We start from the raw sequence: 16,272 nt of genomic DNA on the forward strand, positions 1-16,272 counted from the left end.
GTCTCAAAATTGTGATCTCCAAGATAGTGGGGTGGTATGCATTTAAATTATTGTTCTTCTCTTCTGGCCACTCCCCATATTTGTTAACACACTGTTGTATGAAAGCCTGCTGTAGTTGCTATGACTTCAAGGCTTTTCTCAACTTTTACCTAACTGTGGTATAGACATTCCCCAGCATCCTTTTTATTTTGCAGTGACTTCATGATACTGACTTTATCTTGTCCTCAGATTATAGCTGAACAGGTTTAAATCGTCCTTAATCGTTCCAGTTTTAAAGTAGCAACCAGTGACCACTTTACCAGGCCCTAACAAAGCCAAAATCGACACCACCATTCTCAGCTAGCCAAAAAGAGGATATAGACACATAGGATAGGAATTAGCACAGGGGCAGCATATTTTATGCTGGTTTAATTTTCTACCACTCAAGGATGGGGAGCACTTTAAGTGAGCCACAGAGAAAGGCCATATGACGAAATAGCAATGGGCTTACAAAAACAGTTACATAAAGAGCTCTTCTGATTCTCAAAATATTCTGCTGCAGTAGCTAAGAGTTTATAATCATGCAAAACTATAGTAAGGAATGATTATGGCAAGATGAATGAACTTCAGTGGAAGCACCAGAGTTTTTGTGCCGTGCCTTTTTTTTAAATGGCTATTTAATTAATTTGAACATTTTGCGTTACTTTCTTTTGCCATTTTCTAGATTGTCATCCATATTTATTTATTTATTTATTTATTATTCAAATATCTATTACTGCCCATCTCCCCCCAAAGAGGGGGACTCTGGGCGGTTTACAATAAAATACTCCATTAAAACCTCAACACCTAAAATTACCAAATCAGCATCTACCAAACTAAAATGATAAATATAAATATAAAATCCAAGTGGGAAAATTTCCATTTGGTAGGGAGAACTCTACATCACCAGCCACCCTCAGGAAGTTATTGCTCTAATATGAATTATTATTATTATTATTATTATTATTATTGAAAAGCAACTGTAGGCAGCTTTGTGTAGTACTTTAAAAATTATGGAACAGATGCATAATTTAGCACCAATTAATCAAGAATGATATTTTAAACTACACAAGCATTTTGAGATTGTCTAGTATCTATGGATTTCAAACTTTAGATGAATTCATGGTAACTGTTTTTATTTTGTAACAGATTTGTTTTGTAGTAACTAACTGAAGACATTTGCTGTGGTGAAAATATTTTCTGAAACCCTCAACATCAGTTAAAATTTAGATTATATAATAAAATGCTACTGCTAGTTATCTTGATTATATATAACATCTGCTCAGTAAACTTGTTTTAGCATGAATGTCCACATTATTTATTGTGGTCCCATATAGAGTATATTGTGGCAATACACATAAACAGCATAACTGAAGCTTGCAAGCAGAAAAGAAAAAACAAAGAGAACCCTGTCGTGCTATGCTTTTCATTAAGAGGCAGTAATAAAAATGGAGAGTGGAATGGAGGTAGAATGAACCCAGTATGATGTGGTAGGTTGTGCTTATACTCATTTCAACATTCAGTCGTATTTTCATTTTATATGCATTTATTTACAGAGGCTTAGACAAAACTGAAGATATGAAATTTTCAAAACGTTGCTTTAGAAAAGATCTTTTGTGTCTTGGCTAAATTATTAATATATATGTATGCATGTTACCAGAAGTGACAATCTGAGTAATCCTTGTTAATGTACTTGGTTGCAGCAGAGGCCACTAGATTGCATAGTTCCTAGTATACAGTGCTTTTCTAATGGACAGGAATTTACTCTTAGCCTATTAATAAATTATAGATCTAACAATGCTGCATCTGAGGTCTTGTTATGACTTAAGAGCTTTTGAAGTCCACAAAAGATGGGAATAATTTTACAGAGACATTAGCAGTATTTTACATTTGTAGTGCTACCAAAAGAATCAAAATGTCAAACTTATACATTATCAAGTCTCCTGCAAAATGGGAAAGAATACAGTGCTTTAGTTGCACATGCAGTAGATGATCTTATAAAAGCAAAAATTCATGTTCATGGATGCTATTTCATTCTTATTTGGTGAAATGTGTATTAGTGCCTTTTAATTTTAACAATATACTGACATTCATGGTAATTACCATATTAAAATATTCTACTACACATCACTTTTTTATCCCATCCCCCCAAATCCTTTTGATTTTTTAAAAGGAATCTCTGATATCTATACTATTCAACCAGAATACATTATAGTAGAATATAATGTAATATATACTGTATTGTATATTACATTATATTATATTACAGTATAATGTAAAGCAATTACATTAGAATATATAGGTTAGCAAATTCAGAATCCTCCAAATGCTTTCAGTAAAATAAGAACAAAATTTCTGGAAAATGCATCATGGATCTTCCACAAACAGCTTGTCCCTTAGCAAACTGATACTTCTGTTACATACCATTTTCCTCACTTCTATGAATAGGATCACTGTACTGGCATTGTGTATAGTGTTACTATGCACCATCCATTTACATAGATATTTGAACAGGTGTGTACTGTGTGGAGACAGATGAGGAATTAAGGGATTTTTTTCAGAGGTATGGCATCCGTTTGCCAGATTTACGAACTACCCTTCAGAGATTGAGGAATAACTATTTAATTCAAAGAACCGTCCAAATTATATATTTTTTATTTTTATAATTAGCATGTTTGTACCCTGATGGGCTGATATACTAATTTAGTAGTCCCACTTTCACCTCTAACTTTCTTTCAGTATGTGTTAAAAAAGGGAAGAAGGCCATGTGAAAATAGTAGGGCACAAGTTGCCATATTCCTGAAAAGCTTAAATGTTTGTGAAAATAGTAAAGTGAGATTTAGTAATGGATTTAGAAGACAAAAGGAGAAAAAATAGAACGTAAGTGACTGTCACTAATTTGTCCTTAACTAGGGAGAAATGAAAGGACTTGGACAAATTATAATAAAAGGGAAATAAGGTATTGACCATAGCAAAAGCATATACAGCATAGACTTCCATATTGTATAAAACTCTCTATTGTAATGTATGCAAGAAATATCATGTCTCTGCAGTCTGACCTCACCCTATCAGTTGCAGTGGCTGAAACATGCCAAATGAAAGAATTAAGTCTTAGAAGCTTTGGAAAATGGGGGTTTAATTTTGCTGTGTTGTACTAATGGCTGAAAACATGTTTCTCTGCATTTGCTTGCCAAAATTATTTGCCTACAATTGCCTACAATAATTTTTAAATGTGGATTTGATATAGTACATGTTAATTTCATAATGTAAGAAAGAATAGTAGAAGGACAGCTATGTAAATTTGACTAATCAGTCAATCTCACTGTTAGGCAGTCCAGTGCTGTAGTTTGTTCCAATTTAATTATTCAGATGCCTATGTTACCCAAAGACAGTTAATAGATGAATTCATGTATTCATACTTAAGTTGGGAAGACCAAACGATTTTTAGCTGTTAACGAAGATATGCACAGCTTTCAAAGGAAAGGTTGTACACAAAAAGGAGTACTTTGTATATTTGTTTAGAGCTTGAAACAAAACACTGCACTCCCAAAATTGCATCCAACTGTTTCAGATTAGCTGTAGTTCAGTGAAACAAAGTTTGGTGTTTGGTGTTCTCACCATAACAGTTTGAAGTGTTTTGGTGATGGGAAACTATGGGGTTCAGAACAAGCCTCCTGGGTTGAAAAAACTCTGGATAGCCACTAGACAGCAGCAAAGAAATGTAGAAAAATCTAGATATAGTAGCCTTAGCCCTAGCATTCCTTGAATTCAGTGCAACAATAATTTCCCTGGAGACGTAAGTATCTTCATTGAAAGGAATGTAAGGGAAAAGATTACTAGTAGCTGGCTCTATGTTTTAGGTCTCTTACAGAACCTTTTCAATTTCCTTCTGGGGCAGGAAGACATTGTGGCAAAAAGTAGTAAATTAATTCCAACCATTACTTTAAAAAAGTTGTAAGCACAGAAGATCTGCCGTTCTAATTGTTTTGTACACTTTGAAACCGCGCGGCGGGGTGAGCTCCCGTTGCTAGTCCCAGCTCCTGCTCACCTAGCAGTTCGAAAACATGCAAATGTGAGTAGATCAATAGGTACCGCTTCGGTGGGAAGGTAACGGCGTTCCGTGTCATCATGCTGGCCACATGACCCGGAAGTGTCTCCTGACAACGCCGGCTCTAAGGCTTAGAAACGGAGATGAGCACCGCCCCCTAGAGTCGGACACGGCTGGATTTTATGTCAAGGGAAACCTTTACCTTTACCTTATCCAAAGGCACTTCATCAGTTATCCCTTCAAAGGACTGAGTCAGCTTTCACAGTTACTTTGAGAGCTTTTCCAGGTTGTTTCCATATGCACATGGCACATATAGCTACTTAATAAACTTTTCTGTTCATGTAAACTTAGGCATGGACAATGTGGGAAAGTCTTCAAAGTAGCTATGCCAAGCATTCCAGATGACTCAGATGCCTATAATATTGAGGAGGGAAGTGTCCTGAAACAGTCCTTCAAATGTTTTCCACAACCACAGCTATTAATGTTTGTTTCAGAATAGACTTTGATGCAAAATATATGATGTATTGATTTTATATGAAATGTTTTGGATTGTATATTTTATTTATTTTTCAGGTTTGTATCCACTCTGTTGTTTAGGGGCTTAAAGTAGCATATTTAGGACTCACTCCTATTTTTCTCCACAACCACCACTCTGTGAGATAGTGAATAGATGTAGATCTTTCAGCCACTTTGAAACTTTTAGTACCTTACGTTTTGTCAAGTACTCTTGTTATTAAGCCTGGTTCCACCATGGTGGAAACACCCCACACACTTTTCCCATGAAGGATATTTATGATTATAGACACTGGTGAATGTGCTTTGTGTAGAAATTGTACTCCTCTCCCCTCTTTCTCAAGCACTCTCTAAGTATTCTGCCCAATCAGGTTAGCAATATGCACACACATTGAGGAACCTCAGCTTCTGAGCCTTCCTCTCAAACATCCCATCTGCCTCTCGCTGTATCACCTACACACGTCTTTCTCTAACTTCTGAGTACTGGCCTTTGGGAATATAAAGACTCCATGACAGACAGCTGGCAAACAGAACATATGCACATTTCTCTTCTTCTCTCCCTCTTAATTTAGCTGTGCAGTTTTCACCCCCAATACTGCTGCACTTGCTTTGTTGCATAGTCCTTTGCCTAGTGCACATCCTGCACTGTCTCATCATGTGCTGGAATTAAATATTCTCCTTCACATGCACATACAGTGCTAGTACTGCAGCATGTACTGCACCCTGTCCAACCTAGAATGCTCCATAAATTGGGTGTGCAGCAGTTGAGTGCCACAGAAGGCTGAGGACTCAAGGATGTGCTTTAACACTGCCCTGCCTCTACCCAGACTACACAGATTAAAGCAGGAGGTCTGAAGCAGGACTGTATTTGTAAACATGCGTTTGGCTTCCTGTGTGATACTGACCTGTATAAAACAATCCTAACTAGTTTAGACTATTGAACTAATTTTAAAGTGAACATCAGTATAACTCCCCTTCAGATCTCCCAACTGAACACAAGCTGAAGATTCTCTAACCATTTTGTGCACTTCGGGCAGATGGCTTAATGTTAGATATACATTCTCTAGCAGCAGGAATATTTTGCAGTTAACCACCAGAACCGGACATTCCCAATTTGATCTTCCTGAGTTTCTAATGTCAGAGACAATCATGAAGAATTATTGTTTATCTGACTGGCTTTTAATGTATTTTGCAAGTCTGAACAAGCATTGTGGTCCTAAACAAACTAATTTCTAGCTGGTACTTTCAGTAACTAATTAGGAACATCCTGCATTCAAAATAAATTAGCCAGGCCTTGCTCAGACTGACTGCATGTGAAGGGAGAGAAGAGTTGGGCATTGTGACTTGATGGAGAGAAGTCACTTGCTCCTCACCTTCAAGTGATACTCGTTTGGTGAACTATACATGTGATATTTGTAAAAATATTTTATAAATATTATTATATATAAATATTTTATAAATCCACCTTTCTTGTATACTTTTTGGATTGTTACGATTCTGAATCATATGATTCTTCTTTTTATTGTAGGATAATTAACCATGACTACAGAATCTGGTTCAGACTCTGAATCCAAAGATCAGGATCAAGAGCAGAAAGAAACATCTGGTCAACAAGAAACAACAACCCAAGAACAGCAGCCACAGCAAGTGAAGGAAGAGCACCAGAATGCATTAGAACAATTTTCCAGTGTTGCAGCCCATAGCACTCCTGTGAAAAAGGAACAGGCAAGTTATTTAGGAAATCAGTCTTCCTCAGTATGGCACTAACCTAGTGATTTAGAGTTTTGGGATTATTACAGTAACAAATATTAGGGATAATAAATATTATAGCATGCATCATTTTGAGCTAGAGTAGCCTTCCACCAGGAAATTATGGACATGATAGTCCACCTCATCTAGAGAATACTTTGCTAGAAGAGACAGAACATTGACACTCATAGAAATCATAATGGTTTCTAGAAAGTATAACAAAACTAAACAAAAATATGCTTAGTGTTTTTTTTCCTTTCAAGGCTATTTTTATTAAAATTATATTATGATAATGAAGCACCAATTTATTGTGGGAAGTAGGCAGGTTATGTTAGAAGTTTTTAATTTATTTCAGTCATATAATTTTTTCAGTAATTTAAATCCAGTTGTCTGCTCTACAAAGACTGATTTTTTTCAGTCCATTGCTGTTATAAAAAGGAGAGGATCTCCTATACCTAACATAATTTAGATTTCTTGTTGGGTTTTACTTGTATCTTTCATTCCATTTCACTGGAATGGATCTAAAGTAAAGTATTTGCGGTAAAGTCATACTGAAATCAGTGTGAAAATTTTTTCATGATTAACATGTCACACAAATGTCCATGCAACTAGATCCAGGTTCTAGTTTCACCCACAGCTGTGGAAGTTTACTTAGTGACTAGGGTCATTGACTGTCAGCAAAACCTACTTCACAGGAAGTTGTGCTATATATGCTGCTTTTGTTATTATTATAGTAACAAATATTAGGGGCAATAAATATTATAGCATGCATCATTTTGAGCTGGAGTAGCCTTTGAGCTTCTGAATAAAAGGCAGGAAATAATCTAAATTCAAAGGGTTGCCTGTAAATGCTTTTTTCCTAAAGACTAAAGGAAGTGCATTGAATTTAACCACTACATGAGCTGAAATAAACATATTGGTATATCCAGTTGTGTCATTCTATTGGAGAACTCTAAATTCACCCAACTCTGGGTTCCCGCAGTACCCTGCAGAGGATATTCAGGACTTCAGGAATGAGGAAAGTGACGTTCCTTTTGCTTGAAGGGAACTTAATTCATACAGTGTTGAATGTGGGCCAGTATATACACTGCATATACTGTTTACAAGGGTAATTGAGAAAAGTTTAATATGACTTGTTCCAATTGAAGTTAGCAGCAATTGGTATCCTACTGTTCGCAATGTTATTTGTTTATTTATTAAATTTTTATTTATTATTTTTTAATAATAAAATGTTAATAGTTGATATATTAAAAGCAGCCTTTAGACTTTCAGATTGAAAGCCAAAATATATACATTTAATCTGGATAAGAATACAGAATTTACAGAAATACGAGGAAGGAAGACCATTGTCACCAAGATTTAAGCATTTTCATTGTTGCTTGGGACTGTTCTGTTCAGAAATAGAAAATGTTTGTTTGTTTGATATTGGTCATCTTTTGGCCAGATCTTCAAATTGTGGAACTACATCCAAATCTCTGAAAAAGCGTTCATTGCCATTGAAAGCACATGAATATGTGGTGCGTGTGTTGCCTTTCAGTGGTAACTTTGCTGTAGGTAAACTGCATGAACAGATTGTCAGGCCTCTATAGGAAGATGAATTCAATGTGAAAATATTTTGCTGTATTAAAAAACCTTTGATAGTTTTGGTAGCTGCTCTAACAGTTCTTGAGTTGTACTTTTTTTCTTTTTTGATGCACGGCAAAAATTAATGTAAGGATAAACCTGTAGCGATCTAACCCAAGTAAATTACTATAACTCTTTTTTTTCTCCTGCTTAGGTATTTATAGAAGTTAGTATCTACCCATTCCTTTCCCATGTGTAAAGTCCCTTTTTGTGATCAACCTAAATATTTTTCCAAAATAGCAAAATAGTTTTTTCTTCTTTATTTTTTGTATATTTTAACAGGGGAGTGTAATTCTTTTTCATATGGGCTGTATTATTCAAAGTGAATCTCTGCACTTCTCTGTATATTACATACCACATAATATTATGTCTGAAAGCAGATTCAAGTTTTTGCTGAATTTATTTTATTCCCATGGAAACATGTTACAATGAAGAAGACATTTGGGGAAATAATTTGTGATGAAAGTCGGTAGTATAGGTTGCAGGCCTACTCTGAAATCATTTCAAACCAAAATAGATATTCATTTGATCATTATAAAAACAAATAAACTTATAAAGCTCTAATTAAATTATTTCTGTATTTTTCCTGCTATTAAATTACGTTTTTAGCTAGTGGTAGAAGAGCCTTCCATAGATAAAGCTATTAGTAAAAAATACTGCTGGTACTGAAAAGCAACTGCTTGGTAGAATAGCATACTTTTGGACTATTACAACATCTGAGATTTCTGAAACAAAACATAGTAGTTCAACAATCATTGAAGTGTTTCATCATCTTTTCTATTCAGGTTGTCTGACTTTATTTTTAAATACACTGTTGCAGTTCCCTTTAGCACTATCCTAAAATCTTATGCAGCAGCAGAGTAGCAGTTTCATTAACTAAAAGCCTTTGCAAATTACTGAAATAGGTGGTTTATCTCTGTTGCAATACAGTTATCTTCTTATTTTAAAATGGGGTTCTGGATAGGCTTCTGCAAAGAGTTACCTGATTACACTCCACGATTCTGAAAGCCTGTTCTAATTGCCCATTTTTATTCTGAAACTAGTTCTGAATCTTCTTCTTTTCTGTTTCTAGGTCACTGACAAAGAACTTGAAGTTGCTGCTGAAGTGGCAAAGCAACTGGAATATCAGCAGTTTGAAGACGACAAACTCTCTCAAAAATCATCCTCAAGCAAACTCTCCCGTTCTCCTTTAAAGATTGTCAAAAAACCAAAAAGTATGCAGTGCAAAGTAATCCTTCTGGATGGCTCTGAATATGGCTGTGAAGTAGAGGTAAAAGTGAATAGAGTGGAACTTCTAGGGATTGGTTTATGCACATACTGTTGTGTTAGGTGATTTAGTTGCATACAATTTATGAGTGGTTCCAGTGAAATTTCCTTTTTCTTCAAATATCAAAAGAGAATGCCTCCCTAAGTAAGGAAATACATAGTCTTTTCATACCAGTAGGGGGAAAAATACTGCTGGTACTGAACTTCTATAATTATGCGCTTGACAATTAAGATTTTCCCTCAGAATATAATACTTATAGATAAAAGGTAACAATAGCACCTCAGGACACACTAGTGAAGAAAAGGAATAACAGTGACAGCATCCACAATTACTCCACACCGTGGTAGGATTCATTAGCTGCGTCTTTTTGAAGGCTGCAGTATGAGGGCTTCTCTCAGTCATAAGGCTGTTTTAAAATATATACACTAGTAATTCCTGACAGTAGATTGTGGGTTATATTTGGATTATTAGTTACAGATTTGGATAGGATATTCTCTTTCAAAAGAACTGACCGAAATGGGAGAGGCAATAAATTTTATCAAAGAGCTGGAGCACCTTATTTGTGAGCAAAATTACTGTTCAGAACTTTTTAGATTATGAAATAAGATATGCTGCAAATAATACTCTTTAATAAATAAATCCTTGTGTAATAACACCAGTTAAATTAGTTGGCACTTGATTTGGAACAATCAAAGTAATAATGTATAGTTTATTTAGGGAATTTGTTGTCACAAGGTAATACAATTCCTTTTTGAAAAATTAATGGAGGCTAAGTCCAACAGTTGCGATAATGTCATAGAACTTCCAGATTAATAGGCAGTATCCCACTGTGTACTGGTTGCTGTGCCCCACTTCTACCAATGGCTCACTTTTTTTTCCTTGTCAGAGGAGCTGTCCAGCAGATCATGATTTAAGATGATCAAAATAGCAGGGAGCTGTCCAATGAAAACTAGGAACACAAAAATCTGAAATTGTACTTCCGCATGGGGTAGCCACTGCTGTAAACTTTTATATGATAACTGGTTTTGCTGACCAGTCCATTCTAGACTACCTTTCTTTAAGCCCCGATCCAGCAATATGAGAAATTTAGCTTCCTTCTCAAGCAAAGAAGTCAAAGATGATCAATGCTGTGCTGCCAAATAGCTGAACCTTAAGTTCTGGATTTCTTCTTAAACCTGCTGCCAGCACTGATCCTGGAAGTAATTTTGATGGATCTCAATCTGAGCAGTGGAAATCCCCATATATAAAAGAAATAGAACAATATAATTTGTGCCAAATCTGCAGCATTTTGTTGCATCTGAAGCTGAATAGATTCTCAGCAAAATATAATACTACGTTTGTCAGTGCTATAGGCAACATAGGCCTCCTCTTTATGGAAGAAGAGACAGGTGACCTCACTGCAATTTGGGGGTTTATATTCAAAAGGAACGTATTTAACTTCTGTCAACTTACTTACTAACTTGAATAGTAACCCACCATTTCTTCCTTAACGTGTTTGGAATTACCTGTCTATTTCAGGACTCCCAGTCAAAATCATTTGATACTGGATTGGCTGGGGATTCTGATTTTTTTTTCACTTTGTCTAAAACATCTGTTACATCCAGTAACTCTTATAGATTTGTTTATTGTACTTCCTATCTTTGTGACATGATGGTTAGGAATTTATCACAATTATTTGTCAGTATCATCTCCTTTGAGTTCTTAACAAACTCATGCTTAAGTCATCACCGATAGTATCTAATCATCTTGCCTTCTATCAGCCTTTTTTTACTGCCTTCAATTTTTCCAAGCAGCAGCATTTTCCAATGACTCTTGCCTTCTCATTATGTGTCAAAAGAACTGAAGTCTTATCTTCATTATTAGTGCTTCCAGTAAGCAGTTTTACTTCATCTGGTATTGAATAATCTGTTTGCAACCATTTTCTGCAGCATCAGTTTTTCTTTGTTTAGCCTTTTTCATGGTGCCCCTACTCCTTCCATATGTTACATGGAAATCATGGCCTTGACAATACATACTTTTGTTGTCAAGGTGATGCCTCTGCACTTAATATTTTGTCTATTTTAGATCTATTGTAGTTTTTGTCATAAGTGGTAGATGTTTACTTTATCGCTACAGTCATTGTGCCTGTGAATTTTTGGGCCAAGGAAGAGTTACTACTGCAACGTTCTTTTCTATCTATTTGCATTGCATTAGTATTCCTTATTGATATAAATCTTAGGGTTTTTTAAAAAAAATATTGTTTGACCTCTCCTTTCACCCTCAACCAAAGGTTCCTTAAGTCTTCCTTGCTTCCAGCCATCAAAGCATATCTGAAGTTGATATTTCTCTCAACAATGTTAATTCCAATTTTTATTTCTTCTAACCCAGCATTCTCATTATGTACTCTGCGTATAAGTTAAAAAAAATAAGAGTACAGTTTACAGTCCTGACACACTCTTTTTTCAGTTTTGAACCATTTAGTTGCACTGTTGCTTTTTGGTGATCAAACAAATTCTTCTATTGGCTGATAAGATAGTCTGGTATGCCCATGCTTTTAAAGGTGGTGGTGTTACTATTTTGTGCCTTTGAGTCAATGTTGACTCTTGGCGACTGCCTGGACAAGTTCCTGCACTTTTTTTGGGCAAGATTTCAGAAGTGGTTTGCTACTGTCTCCTTCCTAGGGCTGAGAGAGAGTGACTGGCCCAAAGTCTCCCAGCTGGCTTTATGCCTAAGGCATGGTCTTTCGGTTTCTAGTCTGGTGCCTTAACCACTGCACCAGTGGTCTGCACAGTCAGAAGTCTTGTATGATAAATAAAGCAGGGATAAAAATACTTTTGGAACTCCTTATTTTTTCCATTGAACACTAGATTTTAACTGTGTGATCTCAGGTGCTTCTGCCTCTTCAGATCCAGCTTGTACATTTGGCAGTGCTTGTTCCATATATGGTTGAAATCTGGATTGCCAAACCTTGAGCATTATCCTACTAGCATGTAAAATAAATGTAGTTGTTCAGTAGTTTGATCATTCTTTATTGATGTGTTTCTTTCCTTTTTTGGTATTGGGATAAAAATCAATCTTTTCTGGTCAGCTGGACCACTAGACCACCACTACCTCCATACCTGCTTAGAAACTGTGTGTAGCATTTTAACTGTATTACCTTGTAAGATTTTAAACAGTTCTCAGATTTCATAGCTCCTGCAGCTTTGTTGTTAGCAATATGTTGTAGGGCCAATTTAACTTCACTTTCCAAACTGTCTGGTTTTAGTTCAGTGATCAAACCCTCATACATTTTAACAATAAATATTGGATTGTATTTTCTGTACTGATAAGAGTTACCCTGTCAGGTTCTTTAGAGCATTTGAAAAGAAGGTTGTTTTAGTTTGGCTTTTTTAGAATTGTATTTAAATGGACTGCTGTGGTCTTAAAAAGGCAGTTAACATACAAACATTATCAGCATGCACAGAGGCACTTCCACTGGAATTGACGGCTATTTTTCATTTCACTTTCTTGAATGCTAGGAAGGTGTTCTGAACATTAAGCGTGGCTTTTTCAAAGTACTTTCTAGGTTGAGTGTGTATGCACAGAGGCATTTCGGCTGGGATTGATGTTCATTTATCATTGGTAGTCTTATTAAATCATTTTGGGGAATGAACTAAACAGATGTTAGTAATTGCTTGTTTCAGTTAAAGCTTCCTTTCTAAAGAGCACATAATTCTGCTACCCATCTTACTCATCCTGTGCTTCTTCCTATAAACACATTTACAGTACTCTATTGGCTGCTTATGACTCGAAAAGAGATTTAGAAACTCATTGGAAATAATATGAGTCACAAATGTCAAACTACTAAGAAAAAGTGGAAGTTGTCACAGAACTAGACCACATTGAAGGGGACAGAGAAAAAAATTAACAAATCAGTGGTTCGTAATACTGGAATGATGGGATCCAGGAGACAAAAGAAAAACTATAGAAGTGTGGAATTTTCCTAGCATCAGCATCTTCTCTTTGGATACCACATGCCAATTTATAAATTCCAAGTGTTAAGTTTCAGAACAATCCCACTCCAATACAGTAGACTCTCAGTTAACCAGAACTCAAGCAACCGGCACTGTCAAGCAACTGGCACAAAAATCGAACCGGAAAAAAACCAGCACTCTCAAGCAACCAGAAAAAAAGAAACCGGCAGTCTCAAGCAACCAGCAAAAAAAAATCTGTATCTCTCTGCTGCCATCTAGTGGGTATTAGGGTTTAAGAGTAACTCTCAAGCAACAGAAACTACATTTATCCTGCATCTACCAATCCCCATGGGTACCGGTTAACTGAGAGTTTACTGTATATGCATAGTCTTTTTCCCACATCTGGGGGGCTGGGGAGGGGTTGAGGAAGATATTTACATTCTGTGGTCACGTCTTCCTATTTTGGGGTTATGTTTTTCACTTGTGAACTCATGGCATATATGTTCTTAGGGGAGTTTACTCAAGAGAAAACCGCAAAACATCTTTGGGGCATTACAGTAGGGGGTTTCCCCAAGTGTTTTTCATCCTATAAACTTTTGGCTTGAGCCAGGTTGACACCTCCAGGGCTTCTGCCTGAGTCTGCCATCCATGTTTTATGACTGTGTTAGGGCTTTGCCCTTTAACAGTTCATTTATCAGCAACTTGCCCAAGAGTTGTAAGTAATTCTCAGAGACAGTCTGTCTTTCCTCCCCAGGACAAATGGCATGCAGGATTGGCTGATGTAACCCCAAAATGGCTGATGAATTCTCTCTCTGAATATGAACTACTGACAAGCTTATGTCCTGAAACATTATTTCAGTGTATTGTAAAAAGGAGGGATGATATATATTTGTCTTAGTAGCAGGATATTTATTAATAGTTGTTGTTCATAGTCAGGTAAATTAAGAGTGGAAAGTGCGCTGTGGAGACTGTATCAAGATGTTTGTATTTAACTACTATATTATATCGTGTTTCTTCTCATCACCTACTGTAAATTCTTTTTTAAAAAGAACTTTATTGATTTTCAAAGTATAATTAAATTACAAAATATAGAATATAGATAAGACAGAGTACAGTACTAAAGACAAAAGAAAAACTATAAAAGTGTGGAATTAGCAGAAAAAAGAAAGTGACTTCCGACCTTCTCCAATACAGATATAAATGCATTTTATACAGATATAATCTCTTACCAATACCTACTGTAAATTCTTGAAGATAATTTGAAGTTCTTTGTACTCTGTGAGCTGCTTACGAAGATCAGAGCCATTTTGGGAGGATGACATACTATACCAGCAGTATAGAACAAAATTGTGTTTTTCAGTGGAGCATATATATTGCTATTAAAGAGTAAAACAGCATGATTTCATATAACATTTAACTTAGAAACTAACTTTAGCTTCAAGGTGTAGATACATAATGTTAACTCGAATTGCATTTTCAGCAATGAAAAGACAAGTATTTCATAATATTGTTGCAGTGTATTAGCATCTTGATGCAGTATAAATAGAATAAATATTTTATATTATAAATATATTCCCCCAAAATGAGAAATAAGCTTAGTCCTTTGAACAAATGAAAATTATATTTCTCTGTCTAATATTACTTAATGAGTTCTACATGTCTGCATAGCATTATTTAAACCTTTTTTTAGGATGTTCAGGGAAAAGAGATTTTGAAACTCATTTTGATTTTTTTTTTCTGTCTGTAGAAACGCTCAAAGGGCCAGATTCTTTTTGACAAAGTATGTGAGCACCTGAACCTCTTGGAAAAAGATTATTTTGGGCTAACTTACAGAGATATGGAAAATCAGAAGGTAAAATTAACCATTTATTTTAGGAAATCATGAGCTAACATGGGGGAAAATATATTTAATCCAAGAATAAACAGCTAAAAATGAGACTAATACTGTGCTTACCAGTAATTATTTCTGAACTGCTTATGAGTAATAAGTTCTGAAGAATTCAGAAGAATTATTACATATGATTTTGATATTTTTGAGGCTTAAGGAGGACACACTTTTAGTGTCCTGTTCCCATGTTCTTTAAGAGGGATGAAAATTGTTGTCTTGTATAGTCCTGTTTTATTATTCCAGTACTCAGATAGATGTTAAAAAACGTTATAGCCTTACAAACAGCTATTCATTAATGCAGTATTAATGTTGTAACATATCTCATTCATCAATATTACTTGTTTTCCTTCAAGATTCCCATTACTTTGGCAGTTCTTTTAAGCTGATCTCAGCTTTCATTGTTGAGATATTTATGAGGGAGCCTAAGAAAGAAAAGAACCTGAAATTTACAGATGCCTGTTGCCTCTTGCAAACAATATTTGACTGAACATACGTCTTTTATTCTACTAGTTAAGCTCAGAAAGTCCAAACTGTTGCTATGTATTATTAATATTATTATTATTATTGGTATGTAGCAAGTTCTATACCCATCAACTTGGCTTGCTAAGACATAAAGTGATTTGACCAAAGTAATTAAGCACTGCAGGGTCTTACCATCCAACCAAAGTGTTAAAATAGGCTTACCTGTTCCACACTGATATTATTTAGTTCTTGAAAGTGTTTCACACTAGTTCAGCTTTAATATTTCACTTTTATTTAACATACTCATCAAAGTGTTTGCACATCTAATTTAAATCTTTAAAATATTTCTTTTCAGAATTGGTTGGATCCAGCCAAGGAAATTAAAAAACAGATCCGAAGTAAGTTTTGATCAGTCATTTATTGGAGGTGAATTCTACATTTTTAAACGGGAAGCACCATTTAATAACAATAATTTAGTAATAATTATGATGATGTATTAAACTTGTATGCTGCCCGACTCTCAACAACTCTGGGCGGCTCACAACAATTAAAGAAATTACAATAAATCAGTAAAACATAAAAGATGGCATGGACAGTGAAGCAAGGGGTCTCACTCTCCCTTGCCAACGGCCTGGGAAGAGCTGGGTCTTCAGGCTCTTCTAAACAACACTGCGACGGCCGGAACTCTGAGAACCGGTCATAAATACCACTCATTCGGCACCATCATAAATTTGTACAGTCGCTGAATGAGTGGCCGTAACCTGAAGTATGT

At 35.6% G+C, this 16,272-nt stretch overlaps 1 protein-coding gene across 7 annotated transcripts in view; it reads left to right on the forward strand.

The window, feature by feature from the left end:
• EPB41L3 (erythrocyte membrane protein band 4.1 like 3) overlaps positions 1-16,272 on the forward strand; it is an 87,354-nt gene that overhangs the window by 19,503 nt on the left and 51,579 nt on the right. For 2 of the 7 annotated variants that reach the window (XM_063299126.1, XM_063299128.1), the window contains exons 1-3: positions 8,999-9,221; positions 14,898-15,002; positions 15,856-15,898. In XM_063299126.1, the coding sequence (XP_063155196.1) occupies positions 9,168-9,221; positions 14,898-15,002; positions 15,856-15,898 (202 nt within the window). In that variant the 5' untranslated portion in view covers positions 8,999-9,167. Of the gene's footprint in view, positions 1-6,107; positions 6,305-8,997; positions 9,222-14,897; positions 15,003-15,855; positions 15,899-16,272 lie in introns of those variants that run through there. The other 5 variants (XM_063299130.1, XM_063299131.1, XM_063299132.1 and 2 more) reach the window with 4 other exon arrangements.

Source organism: Candoia aspera, chromosome 3 (genome assembly GCF_035149785.1).
Source record: "Candoia aspera isolate rCanAsp1 chromosome 3, rCanAsp1.hap2, whole genome shotgun sequence".
Lineage (NCBI taxonomy): Eukaryota > Metazoa > Chordata > Lepidosauria > Squamata > Boidae > Candoia > Candoia aspera.